This window comes from Sabethes cyaneus, chromosome 1, assembly GCF_943734655.1.
Source record: "Sabethes cyaneus chromosome 1, idSabCyanKW18_F2, whole genome shotgun sequence".
Lineage (NCBI taxonomy): Eukaryota > Metazoa > Arthropoda > Insecta > Diptera > Culicidae > Sabethes > Sabethes cyaneus.
In genome coordinates, this window is record NC_071353.1 from 96,272,135 (window position 1) to 96,296,081 (window position 23,947).

Genomic DNA, 23,947 nt, shown 5'->3' on the forward strand with positions numbered 1-23,947 from the left:
GTCTTCGATCTAATGATCTGATATAGTCCTACGTCACCCTTTCGTACAACCCTTAGGGCTGTATACCTTGTAGTTTTTTATTAGGATAGTATGTAGGGTATAGTGGACCCTTTACCTATAATGGACCTCGAGGGCAGTTTCGGCGTTTATTAGCGTGTGCTTCTTATTTCCGAGGACATATGACATGAAACAGAAAGTATTAAACATACTACACAGTTCAGTTTATAAAATTTTAGCTGAATTTAATGATTAATGCCATAAAATCGACATTTTCAATAAGTTAAGGTCCATTTTATGGTTAACAATGCGAAATGTGGTCATTAGTGGACCCTCTTCAGGCAAAATACACTAGAACGCCTATAATGGACCCGGTGGGGGTATTGTAAACCACATGGTCCATTAAAGGAAAACGGACATTTCAATCTTTTTTAAAAACTGTGTAAAATATAGAGATTTGCAACATATATAGCTATTTTTTAGGCTTAATCGAAAGTTACTTGTATTGTAAGTGCCATCTGTTTCGTGTTTAGCCTTACCAGTTTAAAATAATTCGTGGAAGAAAACTAGTCAAGTACTAACTGGTCCACTAATGGTTAATTTACCCTAATACTAAACTAAATTTCCTATGGGTGGGGTGGCCATTGTTAAAAGCGGAAGGAAATAGGAAAAATGGTTTTGTTTTTCTTTCTTTATAGGGTTTTATAGGGATTTCCGTAAAGAAAACAGATGTGCAGGTGGTCGGGTAGACATAAAAGGCGGAGCTGACAAATGGGGAGGAACCACCCCATCGGCAGGCAACCATGTTTTCGCCACCCACATCTCGTGTGTGCGAAAATGAGATAGCATGCCAGCACTGCGTTTCACTCAACTGCTAGCAGTCTGATTTGGGCCCGCGGTCAAATTTTGAGCCCAGGACATGCTGTCGCTGACGTTTACTGCAGCTCGATATAGAGATGTCGATGGGGTGGGAGGAACGTCCGAAAGACCCAGTAAACATTTTCATATGCATATCAGAGCAATAAATGAGTTATATGTACCTATATATACCCTGAAAAATCGTATTTGATGCACAAAACTAGCATATGCGTACTAATTTGGAGGTCATATGCGTACTACAAAATATACGTTAACAATTCAACTTTATAAGTCTTTGTACGCGATAAGATCCGACTCAAAGTGATTAGTTTTATTATGCTATACAATTCTGTACTACAAATCGTAGGTCAATCACTTGCTATCATCAAATACGATAGAATATAAACTTATGTACGTTTCACTAGACTATATTTACGATACTGAATTTATTAAAAGTAAATAACGATCATTTTCGTACATTGATATACGAGTTGGCGTTTGCTGGGGAGGAACAAGCGTTGTATTTTTGCATTATAAGCATTTCGGTTACAATAACCGATGTACAAGTGGCTGTGAGACAAAGGCTCCCCGAGTAAGATCGGGCACTCAGCTAGTGTGGTAATAAACATAAGAGGCATCTGAGAATTATCAAACCCCTGGGCTGATATCAGGCGAAAAACCCGGTATTCCGCCACAAGTAGCTGAAAACTGACGTATTGATCATATAACCTTCATAATAAGTTTAGTTATCTAGAGCTGCGTTAACAGCCTTGAAAGAGAAAATTTGATGCTCAAAGAAATAGCAAAAAATTTTTCAATGATAATGAGGCATTAAAAAAAATACAAGTCAGTGTGTTTTCGATTTTTGCAATAATGAGTAGGTACTAACGTGTTGTCCCCTGGCACGAATGTCATTCTCATATAGTTTTCTTGAAGCCGTTTGAGCCAGCTGATTCAATTTTATGTCAAATCTGACAGCAGCTGTGAGAATTACGCAATCGTACGGTTGTATACTCGACTAAATTTATTGCATGTAGGATGTACATAGTGAAAGACGTTTGTTTTTTTCTGTTATCGGCAACGGAAGATTGGAAAAATTCAGACTTTTGATACTCTTATTTTTTACGATAAACGGAAGAGGGGAAATAACATGCTGCATTCGTCATACTGCACAGCATCAAATACAAGCGGTCCCGTATAAACTTTGCTTTAAAACTTTTAGTCAACCTCTATTACCACTCCACCACTATCGGAGGCGGCTTCAGCTGACAGCTGTCGTGACAGGCATATGCGCGTTGTACGTTATACGCGTTTTTAACCATTAGCATAACTAGGGGGGGGGGGCTAGGGAGAGGCCCCCCTAGAAGACATTTAGCCCCCCCTAGAAAAATTAAGCTGGATTTTTAAATTTAAGAAAAAACTATAGTTAGATAACTTTACATAATAAAAATATGAGAGTAATTTTTATAGGCATCACAACTTAAAGTTCCCATGCATCAATGTACATTCAATTTTAATGTGCCAAGGAAATAAAATGGTCGAAAAAATGCCGGGGGCTATAGCCCCCCCTAGGAATGATCACTAGTTTCGCCAATGTTTTTAACACCAGGCATGGACTGAAGATCGAAATTAATTGGTAAATAAAACGGGGTTTAATCATTTTTTACGTAAGATTTTCACACACGAAAAAATTATGAAATATTCACATTTTAATAGTAACTCATGTTACTTGTAACAAAAAAAAAATTAAATTGATGAGTTAAGTTGTGAAGTGTCGAAATCCTTCATGCTGCAATGAAATGCGTAGCAACCTGCTGAGTATATTAGCCTTGCCCATTCAGGGAAACAGCAGTTGGCCTACTTGTTCCAGACCCATCTGATGTCATCAGTTTATGCTATTATTCCAACATATTTCGTTGCAATTGCCTATCCCAATCCCGCAAGGCAGCCGCTAAACCCCTCATGATATCACGAGAAACATTTTTGTTTAAAAGTAGCTTATTCAACTAATTTATAGCTGTACTAATGGAACAAGTGTTTGATAAGCTACTATACAACAAACATAATTTTTGGGATGTATTGTTCTTCTGTTCCCAAAAATCTTGCCTGCCGCATGTGACCAGAGTGGGGTCAGTATTTTGCTTCAAAGGAAACCGCGGATGGTCATTACAGATCTGTAGAGGTGGGCACAATTCCGCTAGTCCGCTAACAACTCATTAGCTCAGCTAACATTTTGGTTAGCGGCTAGCGTTTTCGCTAATTTTTATAACTGTTAGCGTTTTTGTTAGCTTCCGCTAAATTTACGTGTCGCTAAATAAACCGCTAACTTTTTTTGTCAGAAGGAAAATTATTGAGAAATATGAAAATGTTCTTTTAATTCTTCTATTAAGTTATCATATTATCACACAGGTTTACGTCGAAATTCCAAATTTCACACTTTTGTATGCGGACTCAAATAACCCTTTAAGGACGTGACGTTTTTCGGAATTTCGCGGAAAATCATAACAGTGAAACAATTTCTCCAATCCAATCCCATCTAATCTAACTATTGGAATACCAAGAGTAACTTTTACGCTAACGTTTTCAAGTTTTGTACTTTGTGGGTCACACGAGTGATTTTGTGTAGTCGTTTTACCAAAAGTTTTCACCTACACAATTGTATGAGCTAGTGCTTAAAGGGATAAATCTATATTTAGTTCTTTGTATGCTAGTTGACGAGGGCACGTGTTCACGATGTAGAGTAAAGTAATGCGAATTAAGTGAACCCTACCCTAGTGAGTTTCTGAGCATACACCAACATTTATTGACAACGTCAATGCGGAAATAGGTTCTGTTCGTGAGTGGGCTATAAACGAATTAGTTTTTTTTAAAGATTTTGTTTGAACTTTGATTTTTATGAACTTGTTTGAACTTTGTTGAATTTGTTCAATGTTTCTATATTCTTCCAATGTCTAACTTTTTAAATACAACTTGAATTTTGATGTTTCAAAAAATCTTACTAAGATTTTTCACGGGGGGAGGGGGGATTGGCCAAAATCTTATACAGAGGGAGGGGGGGGGGGGGGTAGTTGAAAATGAGGAAAAAGTCCTTACGTAATTAGTGCACGGCCCCCAACTCTAGGTATCTGATGTAGCCATAGACAAGTAAATTGAATACTTGCTTGAAAGATAGTTTTACGTGTTTTTATTTTACCAAAATTACTTAATAAAACTACGAAACGGACGGTGACTGAATCCAAATTAAATAATTCCAAATATATGTTTTCCATGAATGATCACTTTTGTTACCTAATTACAAATAAGTTACAAAAGTTACAAAAGTCACAAAATTTGTTTACTTTATTATTAAAGAATTCAAATATTGCATATTAACAGATTGATTGACCATAAAAATGTGGCCATCTTTATTTGTAAAATCATTGACTATAGCAACTTAGCTAGAATGATTTATGAATCATCAGCAGGCGAATATAAGGTACCCCGGGGCAAGTGGGAACACGGGGTAAGTGGGAACGGAGCTCATAACTCTCTTCCGCCTCATTTTCTCCAGCAGAACCTTTCTAGAAATGAAAGATACAACTCAAACGCATGTATTAAAATTATAGATTATTTATAACAGGCATTGTAAGGCGTTGTAAGTTTGACGCACCTTTCTATAAATGATATTTTGGCCACAGGCTTTACGTAAAAGTACATGTTTTGTGACAGTAGGTAAACATAATGAGTGTATAAACAAGTTACACCCGAAAACTAGTTGGTTAATTTGACAAACGGCATTAAAAAAAATGGGTCGAAATAAGGTCGGCCCTTCAAAGCACCCGAGGCAAGTGGGACCTATTAAAAATAAAGTGTTTCAGTACAAAACTTCCTGTCTTAATAGGGGAGTGTCGTCATGGTTGGGCCACGTTTTGGAAGTCGCCCATAACTTTCGTTTCAAAAGGAATTTTGGAAATCTAAATATATCGTTACAAAGGTCTAAGAATAAGGTATATTTCCGGAAAGTTTTCAACTGATTGCTTGAAAAACAAAAAAGTTATAGGCATTTTCGTGAAGACAAAAAATGTTGTCATAATCAGGCCATATTGTACAGGTTGGGTCACCGCAAAAAATCTAAGACATACGTATTGAAATTCTATATAGAGACATGAAAAGAATGAATTCCGTGAACAACGGTTCATATAGGTACAAATACCCTAGTTTTAATAGCATTTTTGCGAAATTTTGGCGATCTTGTGAAATCAGTATTGCTACAATCGCCTTTTCCGAAGTGTACAACTACAATGAAAAAAACAACAAAAATCTAGGTTCTTGTCGTATTAATTGTGCTTTATTTCATCACATTTTACGTGACTGACATTCTCTAGCGATTATTACGCTTCTGTGCTTGAAATTATGGTGGCCCAACCATGACTACTCAAGTGGTCCGACCTTTACAAATAGCGCTTTTCTAGTATTTCACCTTAGCCTTCCCAAACACCTTACTGGAGGGGATTTTTCTATAGTCTTCGTGTGCAGCACAACACACTTCATACATATTCAAAATTTACCTCGATAATTGCATTTCATGAATCATTTCTTGAAGAAAAGTTCATTGCACCTGGAAAACTGTTTTTGTAAGATTTAGTCACTGAATTCAGTACGGGTGTTTTGAATACGTGATTGAAACTCACAATATTGTGGAAAGTTAGCTGTCACAGTAAGAAGTTTTACAATGGTTGTATCATAGATATTATGAGTTACTAAAACTGTAAAATCGTGATGGCCCGACCATAACAGTGGCCCGACGATAACGACAATACCCTACATTTCTTAGATGAACTGCCGAACATTTTCAGTTCAATTACATAATATTTATACCAGTAAAGCTTTAAAATAAAACCGAAAAGGACTAAACCAAGGGGCCGCAAAATAGAAGCCCATATGCACAGCTTGTGAGGGAACAAACCGTTTGGTCACATTTTGGTTACACCTAAACGATGTTAATTGAATTTGGAAAGGCAAATTTGATATAATTAAGCAAATCTGCAACTGGAATTGAAACAATAAACAAACAGATCATAATCGTATTTTCGAGCTATTAAACAATGGTTAATCCTAAATTACGTCTCGCAAGAATTGGATACAACGACATATTCAAGTACATTTCATTACAATAATGCTTTACAGCGTAATTGCTCACGATCTGTGTTTTATATAAATTATAAGGTCGCCCGTTGTGATCTGATTTTGTTACGCTATTTTTGAATGAACCCTTCGTACAAATATTGTTTTTGATTGCTTCTTGCAATGCTTTAACGTTGCTGTATATTAACTTACACAATTTACTATTATTTTATGTTTTTTAATCAAATTTGAATATAGGTCCCCCTTGCTCCGGTAAATGGGGCAAGTGGGACCTATCGCCATAATTTTGAAAATTCTCCTCCAGGTTCATTTCATGTAAATTGATAGGCCTTTTTCGTAATTAATCCTTCGAAGTGATACCACTGAAGAGTTTCTGTGTTGAAAGAATTTTTAAATAATGATAGGTATAGAAAACACAGTGGAATAAACCTAAACTATGCATTTTTAGGTCCCACTTGCCCCGGTGTACCTTAAATAAAACGAACGCCTACTTACCTGAATATTCTCAAAAGTTTGTGTGCTATTTCCTTTTAAAACTGTTTGCAATATTTCCGTGTGGTTAATGTGCGAGACCGTGTTGGACATAATTTTTAATTCGTTTCCTAAAAACAACATGTCATTAGATGCTACATTGCTAGAACATATGATTATTTTTTTACCTTACCTGTATCAACACTGTTATCATCATCATTTGTTAAATCTAAATCACTATCTGCAGCGGTTGACACAAATTCTGTGCTGCAATCGCTAATAGAGAATCCGTCAACGCTGGTAGTCAATGGCTCTATGGAATCAATCCATTTTTGGCACTTTTCTTAATTTGTTGAATACATTCAATGGCCTAAATCAATTCTTTCAAATACATGTAACATGGCTTACCTTTAACTGCACTTTCAGTAGTGTAATCTGTACAAAGCCTATTTTCAAAACTCATGTCAAAATACTATTAATACACGATTTGAATAATAAACTAGTTATCATAATATATCAAGCGACAGAAATTGAATGATTGGTAGCCAAACTAAACTGAGTTATTTATCTTATCAGTAAATGCGCAACCTACACAAATACTCATTGGCGATTCCAGGGAGGAGCTAGGAGAGCTAAGTTTGAAAAAATCTGGGTGTAGGATCACGATAGTGAAATCGGGTTCGCTTTTCAAAAAGATTTATTTAATTTGTGTTCATTCTAGCTAGGAATTGGGATTCAAAAGTACGGAATCTACGAAATCTACGTACTTATGCTATGCTATGTGGTGTGACATATACTGAAATATGTGATTTATAGGGTGATTCACCTATTCATTTGATTTTGCCGTATATGTCCAAAATAGAGTACACGTAACACACTGTCCAAATTAGAAGGATCATTAAAATTTTGTCGCCTACGTTGTCAAATTCGAAATCGCTCCAAAATCGAGACCCGATTTTGATCTGCAGAAATTGTATATAAATGTGCCAAAAGTTAACTAATCATCATTAATCAACGCTTTTTCGCGATATTGCAACCGTTTTATGTTTGGAAAGTTTGACAGGAGCTGTCGCAACTCTTTTGATATCCTGCGGTGATACGTAGTCCTACGTCAAAAAAAACTACAACTACATTTTTTTGTATGCCCATACTGAAGACATCACGGTTTCGTCATTTAGAATGTGGACGCGAATACTGATAGATATTTAAGCGTATTTTTAGAAGTAAAATATTTTTTGTTGCCAAAAACGAGTACTTTTATTGCCAAAATTGGTTCATGCCAACAAAATTAAAATCCCGCTGTACTACAACGAAGGAAAGGAAGCCCGAATTTATGCATGTACAAATTTATGTGGTAGCTCTGCATCAGAATCCAAAGCCAGAGCAGCGCAAAGCGAAACAGATAACACGGTAGGGTAAATGATTCAAAATGGTCCTGTTTGGAGACTTTTGAGACCACCATTCGCACACTCAAAGTAATATTCATTTTCAACAACTCGGTTTCATTTGATAGATCTCAACAGTAATTTTCAAATAATAATGAATTGTAGGGTGTTTCTTATTGAATTAATACAGTCACCCCAGTATTATGGGCCACCCAGTATTATGGGTCAGTCTGCATTTTACGTTATTTTATACGTAACAAATTAATATTTAACTATCGAGTATGAGTTCAATAGATGGCAGCAACATTTTGCTGCATGGTTAACAGCAATAAACTCAGTTCCAATGCGTTAATTTACTTAATTTTCCGATAGTTAACAGTTGGCCCCAATCGACTTTCGATTTGTTATTTTTGCGGTTGTTATAAAAAGTCGGTTGTGAATTATAAACTGAATAGCGGCGTAAATTTGTGTGTCTGAACGTAAAATGGATGAAATCGAAGGAATACATACCTATTCATAGAATTACGGTGAAACCACCAAGAAAAATGCATTTTTCGCTTTAATATACGAAATTAAACAATGGTCCATAATATTGGGAGCAAAATTGACTTTTCCCAGTATTATGGATCAAGCATATAGATCAACAGTATTCGCTGTTTTTGACTATAATTGTAATTTTTTTCTCAGTAAAACGAAAAAACGTGCAAGGAAAATCAATATACAGAATCCGAAGCTCTATGATCCTGATATATTACATTACGCATCGTAGCAAGACAAGCCGAAACAAATCGGGAAGTTGCAAGGGATCACAATCTACCGTACTGTACAGCTCCGCGTTATTTTTGGAAACCACCCAAAACTAATAAGCCAGGACCAAATATTTTTCTTTTGCTTGAACTTACTTACTTTACTTTACTTTACTTGGCTTGCCGTTCTAAGACAAAGCCTGATGAACAAAGTTTCTCCAATGGACTTGGTTTTGGGCTAACACTCACCAAATTCTCAGACTTGCTTCACTTAGTCTAACCATCTTGCTCGCTGCACCCCTGGTCGTCTTATTCCTACCGGATGTGAGGCAAATACTTTTCAGGGTAGTTGTTCGGCATTCTGGTTTTGGGCTAACACTCACCAAATTCTCAGACTTGCTTCACTTAGTCTAACCATCTTGCTCGCTGCACCCCTGGTCGTCTTATTCCTACCGGATGTGAGGCAAATACTTTTCAGGGTAGTTGTTCGGCATTCTTGCAACTTGTCCTGTCTATCGTATCCGGACAGCATTAGCCGACTTTTGTATACTTGGTTTGCCATGTGCTATCCTGGAGCCATCATCTTGATGAAGCCCTCTGCGTGATTCGGATGAACTTGATAATTTACTCGAAATCCGAACACAGCACTGACTACCATCCATCATAGATTGAATCAGTTTGATGAGCTACCTGAAGAAGAAGCTAAAATTGATTCTAATCTCAACCCACTCTGACAGTTGTTGAGTACAGTACAAGATACAACAAGATCACTAAATTGCGAGAACTACACCCACACACACACCCACCCACCCACACACCCACCCACACACACACCCACCCACACACCCACCCACCCACACACCCACCCACCCACACACACACACCCACACACACACCCACCCACACACACACCCACCCACACACACACCCACCCACACACACACACACACACACACACACACACACACACACACACACACACACACACACACACACACACACACACACACACACACACACACACACACACACACACACACACACACACACACACACACACACACACACACACACACACACACACACACACACACACACACACACACACACACACACACACACACACACACACACACACACAAGCGCGCGCACTTTTCTCTAAATAAAACCAATTTTGTTTTACTGACCCATAATACTGGGAGCATGGATCCACAATTCTGACCAGGTTTAAAAGTGGTCCATAATACTGGGAATGGAACATGCTTACATTTTGTTGTTCTGCAAAAAAGTGTGTGATTTTGGAATAAGTTTGCCTACACAATACCAAATTATGATATATTTATAACCAATGAAGTTATAAATAAACTGTAAATTATTTAAATCTGTGTTTCTACCAATAATTTTGCAGCATCATCATGCTTAGCTGGCCCATAATACTGGGATGACTGTAGTATAACAAAGGTAAAAGAGCGTGGAAAAACTATCTACGCATATCCACGAGAGAGTATTTGGCCAAGTATCGACGAGTGCAAAATGAGATGACCACGATCCTGAGAAGGGAAAGCGCTTGAAGGAGAATAGAGATCGTGAGGAGCTGAAACAACTATTCCTTGCTAATGAAACGGGCAAGTTTTACCAAAAGATGAACCAAACTCATAAGAGCTATATACCTAAACCTGACACGTGTAGAATGAGGGAAGGAATCTAATCACAAACGAGAGCAAACTGATCGACAGGTGGAAGCAGTTTTTCGATGAGCATCTCAACGGCGGTACAGCAGAAAGAGACGCAACGGAAGTTAACCTAGGAGTGCCTAAAACAACACCGTACCGGCTTCCGATCTTAAATAGTCGGCCATCTGTCTGTCTGTCTGTCTGTCTGTCTGTCTGTCTGTCTGTCTGTCTGTCTGTCTGTCTGTCTGTCTGTCTGTCTGTCTGTCTGTCTGTCTGTCTGTCTGTCTGTCTGTCTGTCTGTCTGTCTGTCTGTCTGTCTGTCTGTCTGTCTGTCTGTCTGTCTGTCTGTCTGTCTGTCTGTCTGTCTGTCTGTCTGTCTGTCTGTCTGTCTGTCTGTCTGTCTGTCTGTCTGTCTGTCTGTCTGTCTGTCTGTCTGTCTGTCTGTCTGTCTGTCTGTCTGTCTGTCTGTCTGTCTGTCTGTCTGTCTGTCTGTCTGTCTGTCTGTCTGTCTGTCTGTCTGTCTGTCTGTCTGTCTGTCTGTCTGTCTGTCTGTCTGTCTGTCTGTCTGTCTGTCTGTCTGTCTGTCTGTCTGTCTGTCTGTCTGTCTGTCTGTCTGTCTGTCTGTCTGTCTGTCTGTCTGTCTGTCTGTCTGTCTGTCTGTCTGTCTGTCTGTCTGTCTGTCTGTCTGTCTGTCTGTCTGTCTGTCTGTCTGTCTGTCTGTCTGTCTGTCTGTCTGTCTGTCTGTCTGTCTGTCTGTCTGTCTGTCTGTCTGTCTGTCTGTCTGTCTGTCTGTCTGTCTGTCTGTCTGTCTGTCTGTCTGTCTGTCTGTCTGTCTGTCTGTCTGTCTGTCTGTCTGTCTGTCTGTCTGTCTGTCTGTCTGTCTGTCTGTCTGTCTGTCTGTCTGTCTGTCTGTCTGTCTGTCTGTCTGTCTGTCTGTCTGTCTGTCTGTCTGTCTGTCTGTCTGTCTGTCTGTCTGTCTGTCTGTCTGTCTGTCTGTCTGTCTGTCTGTCTGTCTGTCTGTCTGTCTGTCTGTCTGTCTGTCTGTCTGTCTGTCTGTCTGTCTGTCTGTCTGTCTGTCTGTCTGTCTGTCTGTCTGTCTGTCTGTCTGTCTGTCTGTCTGTCTGTCTGTCTGTCTGTCTGTCTGTCTGTCTGTCTGTCTGTCTGTCTGTCTGTCTGTCTGTCTGTCTGTCTGTCTGTCTGTCTGTCTGTCTGTCTGTCTGTCTGTCTGTCTGTCTGTCTGTCTGTCTGTCTGTCTGTCTGTCTGTCTGTCTGTCTGTCTGTCTGTCTGTCTGTCTGTCTGTCTGTCTGTCTGTCTGTCTGTCTGTCTGTCTGTCTGTCTGTCTGTCTGTCTGTCTGTCTGTCTGTCTGTCTGTCTGTCTGTCTGTCTGTCTGTCTGTCTGTCTGTCTGTCTGTCTGTCTGTCTGTCTGTCTGTCTGTCTGTCTGTCTGTCTGTCTGTCTGTCTGTCTGTCTGTCTGTCTGTCTGTCTGTCTGTCTGTCTGTCTGTCTGTCTGTCTGTCTGTCTGTCTGTCTGTCTGTCTGTCTGTCTGTCTGTCTGTCTGTCTGTCTGTCTGTCTGTCTGTCTGTCTGTCTGTCTGTCTGTCTGTCTGTCTGTCTGTCTGTCTGTCTGTCTGTCTGTCTGTCTGTCTGTCTGTCTGTCTGTCTGTCTGTCTGTCTGTCTGTCTGTCTGTCTGTCTGTCTGTCTGTCTGTCTGTCTGTCTGTCTGTCTGTCTGTCTGTCTGTCTGTCTGTCTGTCTGTCTGTCTGTCTGTCTGTCTGTCTGTCTGTCTGTCTGTCTGTCTGTCTGTCTGTCTGTCTGTCTGTCTGTCTGTCTGTCTGTCTGTCTGTCTGTCTGTCTGTCTGTCTGTCTGTCTGTCTGTCTGTCTGTCTGTCTGTCTGTCTGTCTGTCTGTCTGTCTGTCTGTCTGTCTGTCTGTCTGTCTGTCTGTCTGTCTGTCTGTCTGTCTGTCTGTCTGTCTGTCTGTCTGTCTGTCTGTCTGTCTGTCTGTCTGTCTGTCTGTCTGTCTGTCTGTCTGTCTGTCTGTCTGTCTGTCTGTCTGTCTGTCTGTCTGTCTGTCTGTCTGTCTGTCTGTCTGTCTGTCTGTCTGTCTGTCTGTCTGTCTGTCTGTCTGTCTGTCTGTCTGTCTGTCTGTCTGTCTGTCTGTCTGTCTGTCTGTCTGTCTGTCTGTCTGTCTGTCTGTCTGTCTGTCTGTCTGTCTGTCTGTCTGTCTGTCTGTCTGTCTGTCTGTCTGTCTGTCTGTCTGTCTGTCTGTCTGTCTGTCTGTCTGTCTGTCTGTCTGTCTGTCTGTCTGTCTGTCTGTCTGTCTGTCTGTCTGTCTGTCTGTCTGTCTGTCTGTCTGTCTGTCTGTCTGTCTGTCTGTCTGTCTGTCTGTCTGTCTGTCTGTCTGTCTGTCTGTCTGTCTGTCTGTCTGTCTGTCTGTCTGTCTGTCTGTCTGTCTGTCTGTCTGTCTGTCTGTCTGTCTGTCTGTCTGTCTGTCTGTCTGTCTGTCTGTCTGTCTGTCTGTCTGTCTGTCTGTCTGTCTGTCTGTCTGTCTGTCTGTCTGTCTGTCTGTCTGTCTGTCTGTCTGTCTGTCTGTCTGTCTGTCTGTCTGTCTGTCTGTCTGTCTGTCTGTCTGTCTGTCTGTCTGTCTGTCTGTCTGTCTGTCTGTCTGTCTGTCTGTCTGTCTGTCTGTCTGTCTGTCTGTCTGTCTGTCTGTCTGTCTGTCTGTCTGTCTGTCTGTCTGTCTGTCTGTCTGTCTGTCTGTCTGTCTGTCTGTCTGTCTGTCTGTCTGTCTGTCTGTCTGTCTGTCTGTCTGTCTGTCTGTCTGTCTGTCTGTCTGTCTGTCTGTCTGTCTGTCTGTCTGTCTGTCTGTCTGTCTGTCTGTCTGTCTGTCTGTCTGTCTGTCTGTCTGTCTGTCTGTCTGTCTGTCTGTCTGTCTGTCTGTCTGTCTGTCTGTCTGTCTGTCTGTCTGTCTGTCTGTCTGTCTGTCTGTCTGTCTGTCTGTCTGTCTGTCTGTCTGTCTGTCTGTCTGTCTGTCTGTCTGTCTGTCTGTCTGTCTGTCTGTCTGTCTGTCTGTCTGTCTGTCTGTCTGTCTGTCTGTCTGTCTGTCTGTCTGTCTGTCTGTCTGTCTGTCTGTCTGTCTGTCTGTCTGTCTGTCTGTCTGTCTGTCTGTCTGTCTGTCTGTCTGTCTGTCTGTCTGTCTGTCTGTCTGTCTGTCTGTCTGTCTGTCTGTCTGTCTGTCTGTCTGTCTGTCTGTCTGTCTGTCTGTCTGTCTGTCTGTCTGTCTGTCTGTCTGTCTGTCTGTCTGTCTGTCTGTCTGTCTGTCTGTCTGTCTGTCTGTCTGTCTGTCTGTCTGTCTGTCTGTCTGTCTGTCTGTCTGTCTGTCTGTCTGTCTGTCTGTCTGTCTGTCTGTCTGTCTGTCTGTCTGTCTGTCTGTCTGTCTGTCTGTCTGTCTGTCTGTCTGTCTGTCTGTCTGTCTGTCTGTCTGTCTGTCTGTCTGTCTGTCTGTCTGTCTGTCTGTCTGTCTGTCTGTCTGTCTGTCTGTCTGTCTGTCTGTCTGTCTGTCTGTCTGTCTGTCTGTCTGTCTGTCTGTCTGTCTGTCTGTCTGTCTGTCTGTCTGTCTGTCTGTCTGTCTGTCTGTCTGTCTGTCTGTCTGTCTGTCTGTCTGTCTGTCTGTCTGTCTGTCTGTCTGTCTGTCTGTCTGTCTGTCTGTCTGTCTGTCTGTCTGTCTGTCTGTCTGTCTGTCTGTCTGTCTGTCTGTCTGTCTGTCTGTCTGTCTGTCTGTCTGTCTGTCTGTCTGTCTGTCTGTCTGTCTGTCTGTCTGTCTGTCTGTCTGTCTGTCTGTCTGTCTGTCTGTCTGTCTGTCTGTCTGTCTGTCTGTCTGTCTGTCTGTCTGTCTGTCTGTCTGTCTGTCTGTCTGTCTGTCTGTCTGTCTGTCTGTCTGTCTGTCTGTCTGTCTGTCTGTCTGTCTGTCTGTCTGTCTGTCTGTCTGTCTGTCTGTCTGTCTGTCTGTCTGTCTGTCTGTCTGTCTGTCTGTCTGTCTGTCTGTCTGTCTGTCTGTCTGTCTGTCTGTCTGTCTGTCTGTCTGTCTGTCTGTCTGTCTGTCTGTCTGTCTGTCTGTCTGTCTGTCTGTCTGTCTGTCTGTCTGTCTGTCTGTCTGTCTGTCTGTCCGTATGTTCCTTATAGAATCGAAAACTACTGAACCAATCGGCATGAAAATATGCATGTAGAGGTTTTTTGGGGCCAGGAAAGGTTTTAGTGATGGTTAGAAACCCCTCCCCCCACTAATAGGGGGGCTCCCATACAAATGAAACACAAATTTCTGCATAACTCGACAACTAATCAAGCAAATAGAACAAAATTTGGCATGTGGGTGTTTTCGGCGACAAGAATTTATTCTATGGTAAATTGAGACCCCTCCCCTCTTTATAAGGGGAATTATAACTCCTCTCCTCTTTAAGAGGGGGGGCTCCTTTACAAACGAAATACAAATTTCCTCATAACTCGAGAACTAATCAAGCAAATGGAACAAAATTTAGCACGTGGGTGGTTTTGGAGACAAAATTTTTTTCTATGATGAACTGGGACCCCTCCCCGCTTTAGGAAGGGGGGTTCCTATACAAATGAACTGCAAATTTCCTCATAACTCGAGAATTAATCAAGCAAATGGAACCAAATTTGGCATGTGAAAGTTTTCTAGGGCATGAATATTTTCTATGGTAAATTAGAACCCCTCCCCACTTTAAGATGGGGGGCTCCTTTACAAACGAAATACAAATTTTCTCATAACTCGAGAATTAATCAAGCAAATGGAACCAAATTTGACACGTGGGTGTTTTTGGAGACAAAAATTTTTTCTATGATGAACTGGGACCCCTCCTCACTTTAGGAGGGGATGCTCCTATACAAATGAAATACAAATTTCCTCATAACTCGAGAGCTAATCAAGCAAATGAAACCAAATTTGGCATGTGAAAGTTTTCGAGGGCAAGAATATTTTCTATGGTGAATTAGGACCCCTCCCAACTTTAAGAGGGGGGGCTCCTATACAAACGGAATACAAATTTCCTCATAACTCGAGAACTAATCAATCAAATGGAACCAAATTTGGCACGTGGGTGTTTTTGGAGACAAAATTTTTTCTATGATGAATTGGGACCCCTACCCACTTTAGGAGGGGGGTTCCTATACAAATGAAATTCAAATTTCCTCATAACTCGAGAACTAATCAAGCAAATAGAACCAAATTTGGCATGTGGAGGTTTCTGGAGGCAAAAATATTTTCTATGGTGAATTAGGACTCCTCCCAACTTTAAGAGGGGGTGCTTCTATACAAATGAAATACAAATTTCCTCATAATTCGAGAACTAATCAAGCAAATGGAACCATATTTGGCATGTGGGTGTTTTTGGAGGCAACCATTTTTTCTATGATGAATTAGGACCCCTTACCTTTTTAAGAGAGGGGTGCTCTCATACAAACGAAATACAAATTTCCTCATAACTCCAGAACTAATCAAGCAAATGGAACCAAATTTATCATGTGGGTGTTTTTGTAGGCAAGATTATTTTCTATGGTATATTTTCTATGGATTTCCCCTCTTTAAGAGGGGGGGGGGGGGCTCCTATACAAATGAAAAACAAATTTCCTCATAACTCGAGAACTAATCAAGCAAATGGAACCAAATTTGACATGTAAGTGGTTTTGGACGCAAGATTTTTTTCTATGGTGAATTGAGACCCCTCTCTTCTTTAGAAAGCAAGTTATGGCCCATCTCCCCTTTAAGAGGGTGGGCTTCCATACAAATGAAATGCAAATTACCTCTTATCTAGGGAACTAATCAATCAAATGGAACCAAATTTGGCATGTGGGAGTTTTAGATGGCAGAAATTTTTTCTATGGTGAATTACGACCCCTTCCCCTTTTAAAAGGGGAGCTACCATACAAATGAAATTCAAATTTCCTTATAACTTGAGAACTAATCAAGCAAATGGAACCAAATTTGGCATGTGGGAGATTTTGGAGTCTTGAATTTATTTTACGATAGTTAGAGACCTCTCACCCCTGTGGTAGGGGGATATGGACTCTCATACAAATAAAACAGACATTTTTGCGAAACTCAAAAACTAATCAAACTCGAGAAATTCGAGACTCTTCCATAAAACATTAGTCAATACAAGACCACAAAAACTATCTATAGTAACACTAGATCATTCAGGACGAGACGGTCGCGAGTGTTGCCGGTGACCCGCCGTCGGAAGCGCCGCCCACTGGGGCTTGCAAAACTCGAGATTGTGACAAAGATCATCCGAGATTCATGATTTATGTACAACACAGGTTAATTTGTGGCAATACGAAGTTTGTCGGGTCAGCTAGTATGTAAATAAATAAAATTGATTTGATTTAAGTTGAAAAAATCCATACCGTCTCTCAACTTAAACTACCTACAATAAAATTAGTTTACCTACACCAACTTGGGTATACCTACACATAGGTTACGTAGTCCTAAGCATCAAATTACACATTGCATATGTTAACCTACACTAATTTTATATACCCACACATAGGTTACGTAATCTTAAGCTCCTATAAACCCTGTAAAATTGCTTTGGCCAATTTAGTTCGAAAACAAATACAGCGGGATTTCAATTTTGGCAACAAATGCGTGTCGCTTATGTTGCCAAAATCGAAACCGTGCCAAAATCGAGACCCTTTTTCGATATGAAAATATTTAATGTAAATGCTTTAGAAATTGACAAAATATCATTAATCAACGATTGCAACCATTTTATGTTTAAAAAGTCCGCCAAAAGCTATCCGTCCGGTGCAAATAAGTTATTGACACCCTGCGGTAAGACGTAGTCCTACGTCAATGAAAATATTATTGTTTGAAACCGCAAAACTTTTTTTCATGAACATACTGAGCGCATCATTTTTTCGTCATTTAAAGTATGTATGCAGAAACTGATTGATATTTAAGCATATTTTTGGAAGAAAAATATCTTGTGTTGCCAAAAACGAATACTTTTGTTGCCAAAATCGAACCATGCCAAAATCGAACCATGCCAAATTCAAAATCCAATTGTAGTGAGGAAGTCTGCAAGTCGTAGGTGAAATACGTATCTGTCAAGAATAAATATACATAGTAGTATTAAATTGGTTAAGTTTTCTTTTTATTCCAGGTATTTTTGTTGTATACGGGAATTCCACACGCCGAACCGATCTTTATATTTTGGCGCAATCTTACCTCGTGCAGTTCAAAATGTGGAAAGTTTAATGAAAATATTATTATTGTAATACATTGTAAATGAATGCTTTATCTATCTTCCGAAAAGCAAGTAGATGCGATTTCTTGTTTGGGTTTGTTTATAAGGGACAATTATTGTCAACGATTGTTTGCAGTATTTTTAACCCTAAAGTTTGAAACGCTATTTAATCTAAACAGTTCGCTAATATTATTTGTGTACAATTCCAAGTTATGAATAAATATGTGTATGTTTTAGATCATCTTGAATTTGAGCCATCAGTTTGCACAGATCTAATATATTTTAATAATCAAATAATGTATTCAAACGAAACTAGTACACTAGTAGGCTGGGCCATATCCACGAAAAAATACTATAATTAGGGGGATTAGGGGCATAATGAGCACCCTAACTTGTTGACTGATTTAAGCACCCAAAATGACAGAATTTTTAAAGTGTCGTCATTGCAAAACATACATTCACTATCGATAATTAAAGGCATACTGTTAACAGATTGAAAAATAATTGATATGATGACGAAAATTGCAATTTAAACTTATGTTTCAAAAACTAAAAATCGGTCAGTGTGTGGGGCACAATGAGCACCCCCTGGGGCATAATGAGCACCCTTATAAACACATGCTTGAAGGGTATATATAAGAACAACAATCACACACACATACACACACACTCACATACATGCATATACACATACATAAACACATACATACACATATACACATACACATACACACCCATACATACACAAACATAAAACGTGTCAAAACGCCGATAAAACTATTGACCGCAAGCCGCTTAAAGGCAATTAATCCGCGGAGGTTGCCTCTGGAGCACACAAGAAAAGTTTTGGATGACGCTTAAGCTAGCTGTGTTTTAGTGTTGAAGACATATGCTTTTCCGTTTCCCTCTACCAGCTGGTATACGAGGGTTCTGATTTCACGGGTAGTAATACCGTAGCATTGAACCCCCATATACAAAATATGGACCACCAGCTCTTGTCCAGTAGCGGGAGCGGAAACAGTTTTGAAGCAATCAATTTGGTCCACCTCCTGCCCAGAGATTGCCCTTTCGTTTGGCCTCACATATCGAGCTAACGTCTGCCGCAGAATGCTGTGGTACTTGACGACTTGTTTTGTGAGTATTCCGTCTCGCCTTAGAGTGGTCAAGGCCGCTTGCAAGGCCTTTTTTGACCAAATATGTCTTCCGCATTCTCTTGGCATATTCATACCATCACTGTAAACAAGCATTGACGCGATAAACAAAGAAACTGACAGGTTAGTTAATGTGACATAGTGCTCGTTTCACCTCACCTAAGGGTGCCCATTTCGCCCCCATTCAAGTAGTTAAAGTAAAAATGGGTTTTTACAATAATTATAGTAAAAAATCAAAACTTCAATGAAGGTGAAATTTGAGATACAACGTATACATCATGTTGCAGTGTGCACTTTATAGTTTAAGATATTTAAATGATCGTAAAACCTTATTTGGTAGTGCACCAAAATTATAATTTTTTCAGCGTCTGAGAACCAAGTTGAGTTTTTTAATATAACTCCGTGTTTTAAAAGTAGAGATCACTTATTTTTTGATAAATAGATACTGTAGTACCTACAGCAGTGTTCCGTATGCCATATGATGTTACAAAATGCGTACTTTCGTAGAAAAGAGGGGTGCCCATTTTGCCCCGTGTGCTCATTATGCCCCTAATCCCCCTACTATTAACTTTAATATTTCAAAGAATAAATTCATTTTTTTTTTCTAATATAGCTTTATGTTTCTAAATAAAATATTTTCTTTCATTGTAGAATTTCATTATTTTTGTCGTTATCTTATATACCGTGAACGCAGGTAATTTAAATCATTCAATTAAAGTAGTTGATTATTAGAATATTGAATCAAAAAGCATGGGAATCCTCATGATGAAAGCTTGCCCTTGATCTATGAACTTTATTTCAATCTTTTAAAACTCGGCTTCTTCGATTGAGTGATTGGAATTAGGAACTGATCGGAATTACCTGCCTTCTAGGTATTTATGGATTATTTTCGAGCATGATCAGATGCCCATTCAAAGTTGTTTGTCAGTTTTTATATCCAGAAATTTTACTAGATTCGTTGAGAGTACTGTCAATCCCATAAATCCATCAGCAGGCGCAAAATCCGTTTATTTCACGCATACATTTCTTACAGGTCCCTATAAAGTAAGAAAAAATGATTGTCATCAACAGTCACAATCAAGAAAACTAAATATATATTTTATAGCGCATAGCCACCCCAAGAAGTGCACACCTTGATCGTGACTAGAACAGCCCAAAGCTCTCAGTTGTGTGTAAACAGTTCTCGGGTGCACACGCGTTCATTAAAAGCTTCTACGGGTTGCCAGTATATTAGCAGCATCATTGTGAACGTGAAGTGACCAACTGATTGAAAGAAAACATCTTATTAACGTCTTGTAAGTTTTCTAAACTTTTGAATATACATGCCACGATTACGAGTCTGCAGCAGCCTTTCGTGATATGGAGATATTCTCATAATTATCATGGTTGATATATGGCCGGTTTAAAACATAATTGGCTGTAAAATCGGTATGTGCATTGAGAACGAAAAAGTGAAAGTTTTTCATTCAGGTAACAGTCAAGATGCCAGAATACGAGAATGATTCATATGTTGCACAGATATTGTTAGCGTATTAACCAGAAAATATGCTAATTCAAAACAATAACGTTTAAGCCGTGGTCAAAACTGAAAACTGAAATTTTAATTTCCGTCGCAACGGTTATTGACCAACATATATAGTGACATGTCATGATTATATTCAGTTCTTAAAACAATACTATGTATATACAGTACAATATGAGCCACAAATCTTCCACACGATTGTGAGGAACGTGCTGCTCGAGCCTCAGATACTGATACGTGATAATACAATACTAAGCTAATTGGCCATCCTAATATCCTATCAACAACCTCCCTGTTAACAACTGATAATGAATTTTAGTATCGTACATTAACGAGCATACTGATAAACAGATATTTCAAAACTGTCGTGGAACAACTGCCTACCAAGAAACATTTAAAAATTACAAGCCGATGTACCGTGTGACATTATCATGATGTAAACTGAAGTATTGCTAACAAAATTTATTCGCTTTTTTATTACTTACATTTTACTTCTCTGTGTGCCAAAATGTCAAAGAATCATATATTTTGGCACAGGAACAATTTATTGCTTTATTTTGCCCACTTTCATTAGATTTTGCCGCAATGGCCCCAAATAGAGTCCGCGTAACGCACGGCCGAAATAGATATAGTGCGCTACGTTCCAATATACTTTCCAACCATGTGTGGTATTGTGCGTTCATCGCAATTTCCCAGGTTTCTTCCAATCTATTTAACTGGGCTGCTCGGCGCAAATTCGTTGAGCGTCTTGTAACTCTATATTTCCCCTCTCATGACTGTAAGAGTGATCTCAAGGTCATTCAAGCATTAATGCTATCAGATTATTCTGTCTCCATGAGCAGGTTTGAATATGGGATAACTTTCATGAATAGGGACAGATAGTAAATCGCGAAACAAAAAACATCGACTAACGGTCAACAGTGGCAAGACTTAAATACGCAACCGAAACCTTACAAGGAAGGTCCGCTGACAGGCCACACGGAGCCAGCATTCTGAACCGACTTACGAGAAGCAAAACTGGTAGCCCCTTTTTGGGGTCGCAAATGACGTAACGAAATTTCAAGAAAAGAAATATTTAAGTGTCGACATGCATCTAATACCTGAGTTTAAATCGTTTAACTAGCTACATAGCATATAATCGGGGGATGGTGTTTTACTTACGACCAATATAGCCCTACCGCTCTTCATCCACTTTCTCCGGGCTGGTATTTCCACACCCGGGAATAGGTTATTTTCCGCTTCCGTCACCACTAATCCGCTGTAATTTCACCTAACCTAGCCGAGGATCGGCCCCGTGGTTCCATCTCCAGGAATGGGGATTTGTTTCCAACTGGCATCCCCGGGAATGATTCTCCGCAACCGTCTCGTCTCGTTAGCAGTAGGATGGCCGATCTGTTAACCGGATCAGCACACCTCGGTGGGTATTCCTCTAATAGTGGAATTTTTATTCCAAAGAACAGAAAAAGGTCAGTTTTGGATATGCTCACTTTTATTACGATTTGTACAGACATAATTTAATTAAAAAAATTAAAAGATTTAAATTTAAAATAAATAATTTTATAGTGTTAACACTGTTCAATTTTTATCTACTATGACGCAATAAATTTTAACTTGTAGTTTGCGTTCTATAATTCTATTTAAAACTTTAGTTTTTAAGTAGCCTAACTGGCCGACACTAAACCCCCCTTATTCTTGACTTTTAAATACTTTTAGAACTCTTAGACGCCTATCCGACTTCTAATCTTCTCGCTAGTGTAGGGTAGAAAGATCGCACGCCAGTGACGTAGCCAGGATTTTCGTTTGGGGGGGCCAAGCCATTTTTTTATTAGAGAAGTTTTAAACCTAAGAGGTTCACTCGCCTCTCGAGAGAGGCCAAGTTATTATGCAGAAAACCATTTGTTTAAACAATATATTTAATGCTTATGTTACAGAATTTTCTTTCGAATTAATTAATTTATTTATTTAACTAAGTATTCATGTAACAAAAATAATTTTCTAATGGTTTTCAAAAGTTTGCGTACAATATGATTTCTGCTAATTAGTTTGCTGTTGAGAAGAATTTTTTACAGGATTTTTATAGACTGCATGGCACTCTCGCATCGAGCCTACTTTTCCTTCCGCAAGACGCTTCGATCAAGGAGCATACGCCGCACAATGTCCTGTCCTATTCTTCAGCTGACGAATTTCACGCCGGATCTCTTCGAGATCGGGAGCCGGCACGCAGTTGTCGTTTGTAGGTGCTCCGAGGTTAACTTTCGTTGCGTCTCCTATTGCTATATCGCCGTTCAGCGAAATACTGCTTCCACCTATCGACCGTCTCGCACTCGTTTGCGATTAGATCCCCTCCCTCGTCCCTACACATGTCAGGTTTCTGTGTGTAGCCCTTATGAGTTTGGTTCACCTTCTCGTAAAACTTGCTCGTGTCATTAGCCCGGAATAGTTGTTCCACCTCCTCACGATCTCTGTTCTTCTTCTGGCGCTTTTTGCTCCTCAGTATGATGGTCAACTCATTCCGTGCTCGTCGATACTTGGCCAAATTTGATCTCCTGGATATGCTTAGACAGTTTTTCCAAGCTCTGTTTTTCCTCTACATCGCTTGTTGGCATTTCCCGTCAAATTAATCATTTCGTGCACTCGAGGTTTCTACTCCTAGCACCCTAGCATTTCCAGGTGCCTTTGAGGATATCGTTGTGGAAAAATAAATTGCTTCTGATCCTCAATTCTCGTAAAGCTGCAAAGTTGACGCATCGCTGGCCGTTGTCGTTCGTGTCGGTGTGCAGGCTTTGGGGCCCGATTGCCGGTCTATGCATTCCCTACCAACCTGGGCGTTCATATCTCCGGCGACGATCTTGATGTCCTGTCGTGAGCAGTTGTCGTACGTTGCCTTCAGCTGCGCATAGAACGCTTCCTTCGCGCTGTCGGGTCTATCTTCATGTGGACAATATACGTTTTTGATGGTGTAGTTGAAGAAACGGCCTTTTATCCTACACGCACATCCTCTCGTTGATCGCTTTCCAGTCCATTACGCGATCCTGCAGTTTGCTATACTACGAAGCCCGCTCCTAACTCGTTGATCGCTCCACCGTTCTGGAAATATTGGGCTTTGCCGCTACGGATCCTCCACACCTTCTCGCCTTTGCGACAGCTCTCCTGCAGTACCACGATGCCAAACTTTCGGGATTCTAACTGATCGAGCAGCACCGTGTCGCCAACTATGAAATTTAGCGATTTGCAGTTCCAGATACCAAGTCTCCATTCCATGTCCTTATTTTTCCGTGTAACTGAGAGCTACATAGTTGAGAATTTTCAAAGACTGTGAGAGATACAAAACGATGTCGGTTATATTGTTATTCAAAGGCGCACTCATAAAAAATATACTTGTGCTACAGCTTTGGCTTGGTGTATTGTTATTCTGCATTGAATTTTTTTTTTTCAAATTTAGGCTAAAATATTTCTGGGGGGCAAGGCCCCCTCCTGACTACTTGGCTGATCGCACCGTGCCAGATGCCGAGCCTTTTACGCTAATTTCTCTCCAGAGCGATCGTAAAATTGGCAAAAATCAGAGGGGTTGTGTACAAGACACGACCGCATATATAGGTGACGCAGGACTACGTAAGTCTCTTTGCAGTGATAGTAGCATGTATTTATGCTTGTAATCATTCGATTCTTCATGTATACATGCTATATGCAACATATATACATGCTACGTGCGTTGTATGTAACATTTATCAAAGTAGTAACATTGCATACGTTCAATT

General features: G+C 40.0%; 2 protein-coding genes across 4 annotated transcripts in view; one reads left to right on the top strand and one right to left on the bottom strand.

Annotated features, from left to right (window-relative positions):
• The window catches only part of LOC128739669 (peptidoglycan-recognition protein LE-like), a 32,455-nt gene extending 25,519 nt beyond the window's left edge, over window positions 1-6,936 (bottom strand). Inside the window, exons 1-3 of the mRNA XM_053835168.1 lie at window positions 6,859-6,936; window positions 6,634-6,793; window positions 6,475-6,586 (exon numbers count right to left, since the gene is read on the bottom strand). Of these exons, the coding sequence (XP_053691143.1) occupies window positions 6,475-6,586; window positions 6,634-6,793; window positions 6,859-6,913 (327 nt within the window). The 5' untranslated portion in view covers window positions 6,914-6,936. The remainder of the gene's footprint in view (window positions 1-6,474; window positions 6,587-6,633; window positions 6,794-6,858) is intronic.
• Window positions 6,937-19,849: 12,913 nt separating this feature from the next.
• The window catches only part of LOC128745611 (excitatory amino acid transporter 3-like), a 57,355-nt gene continuing 53,257 nt past the window's right edge, over window positions 19,850-23,947 (top strand). The window contains exon 1 of one of the 3 annotated variants that reach the window (XM_053842717.1): window positions 19,850-19,962. The gene's annotated coding sequence lies outside the window, so the exon portion shown is untranslated. Of the gene's footprint in view, window positions 19,963-19,994; window positions 20,138-23,947 lie in introns of those variants that run through there. The other 2 variants (XM_053842782.1, XM_053842835.1) reach the window with 2 other exon arrangements.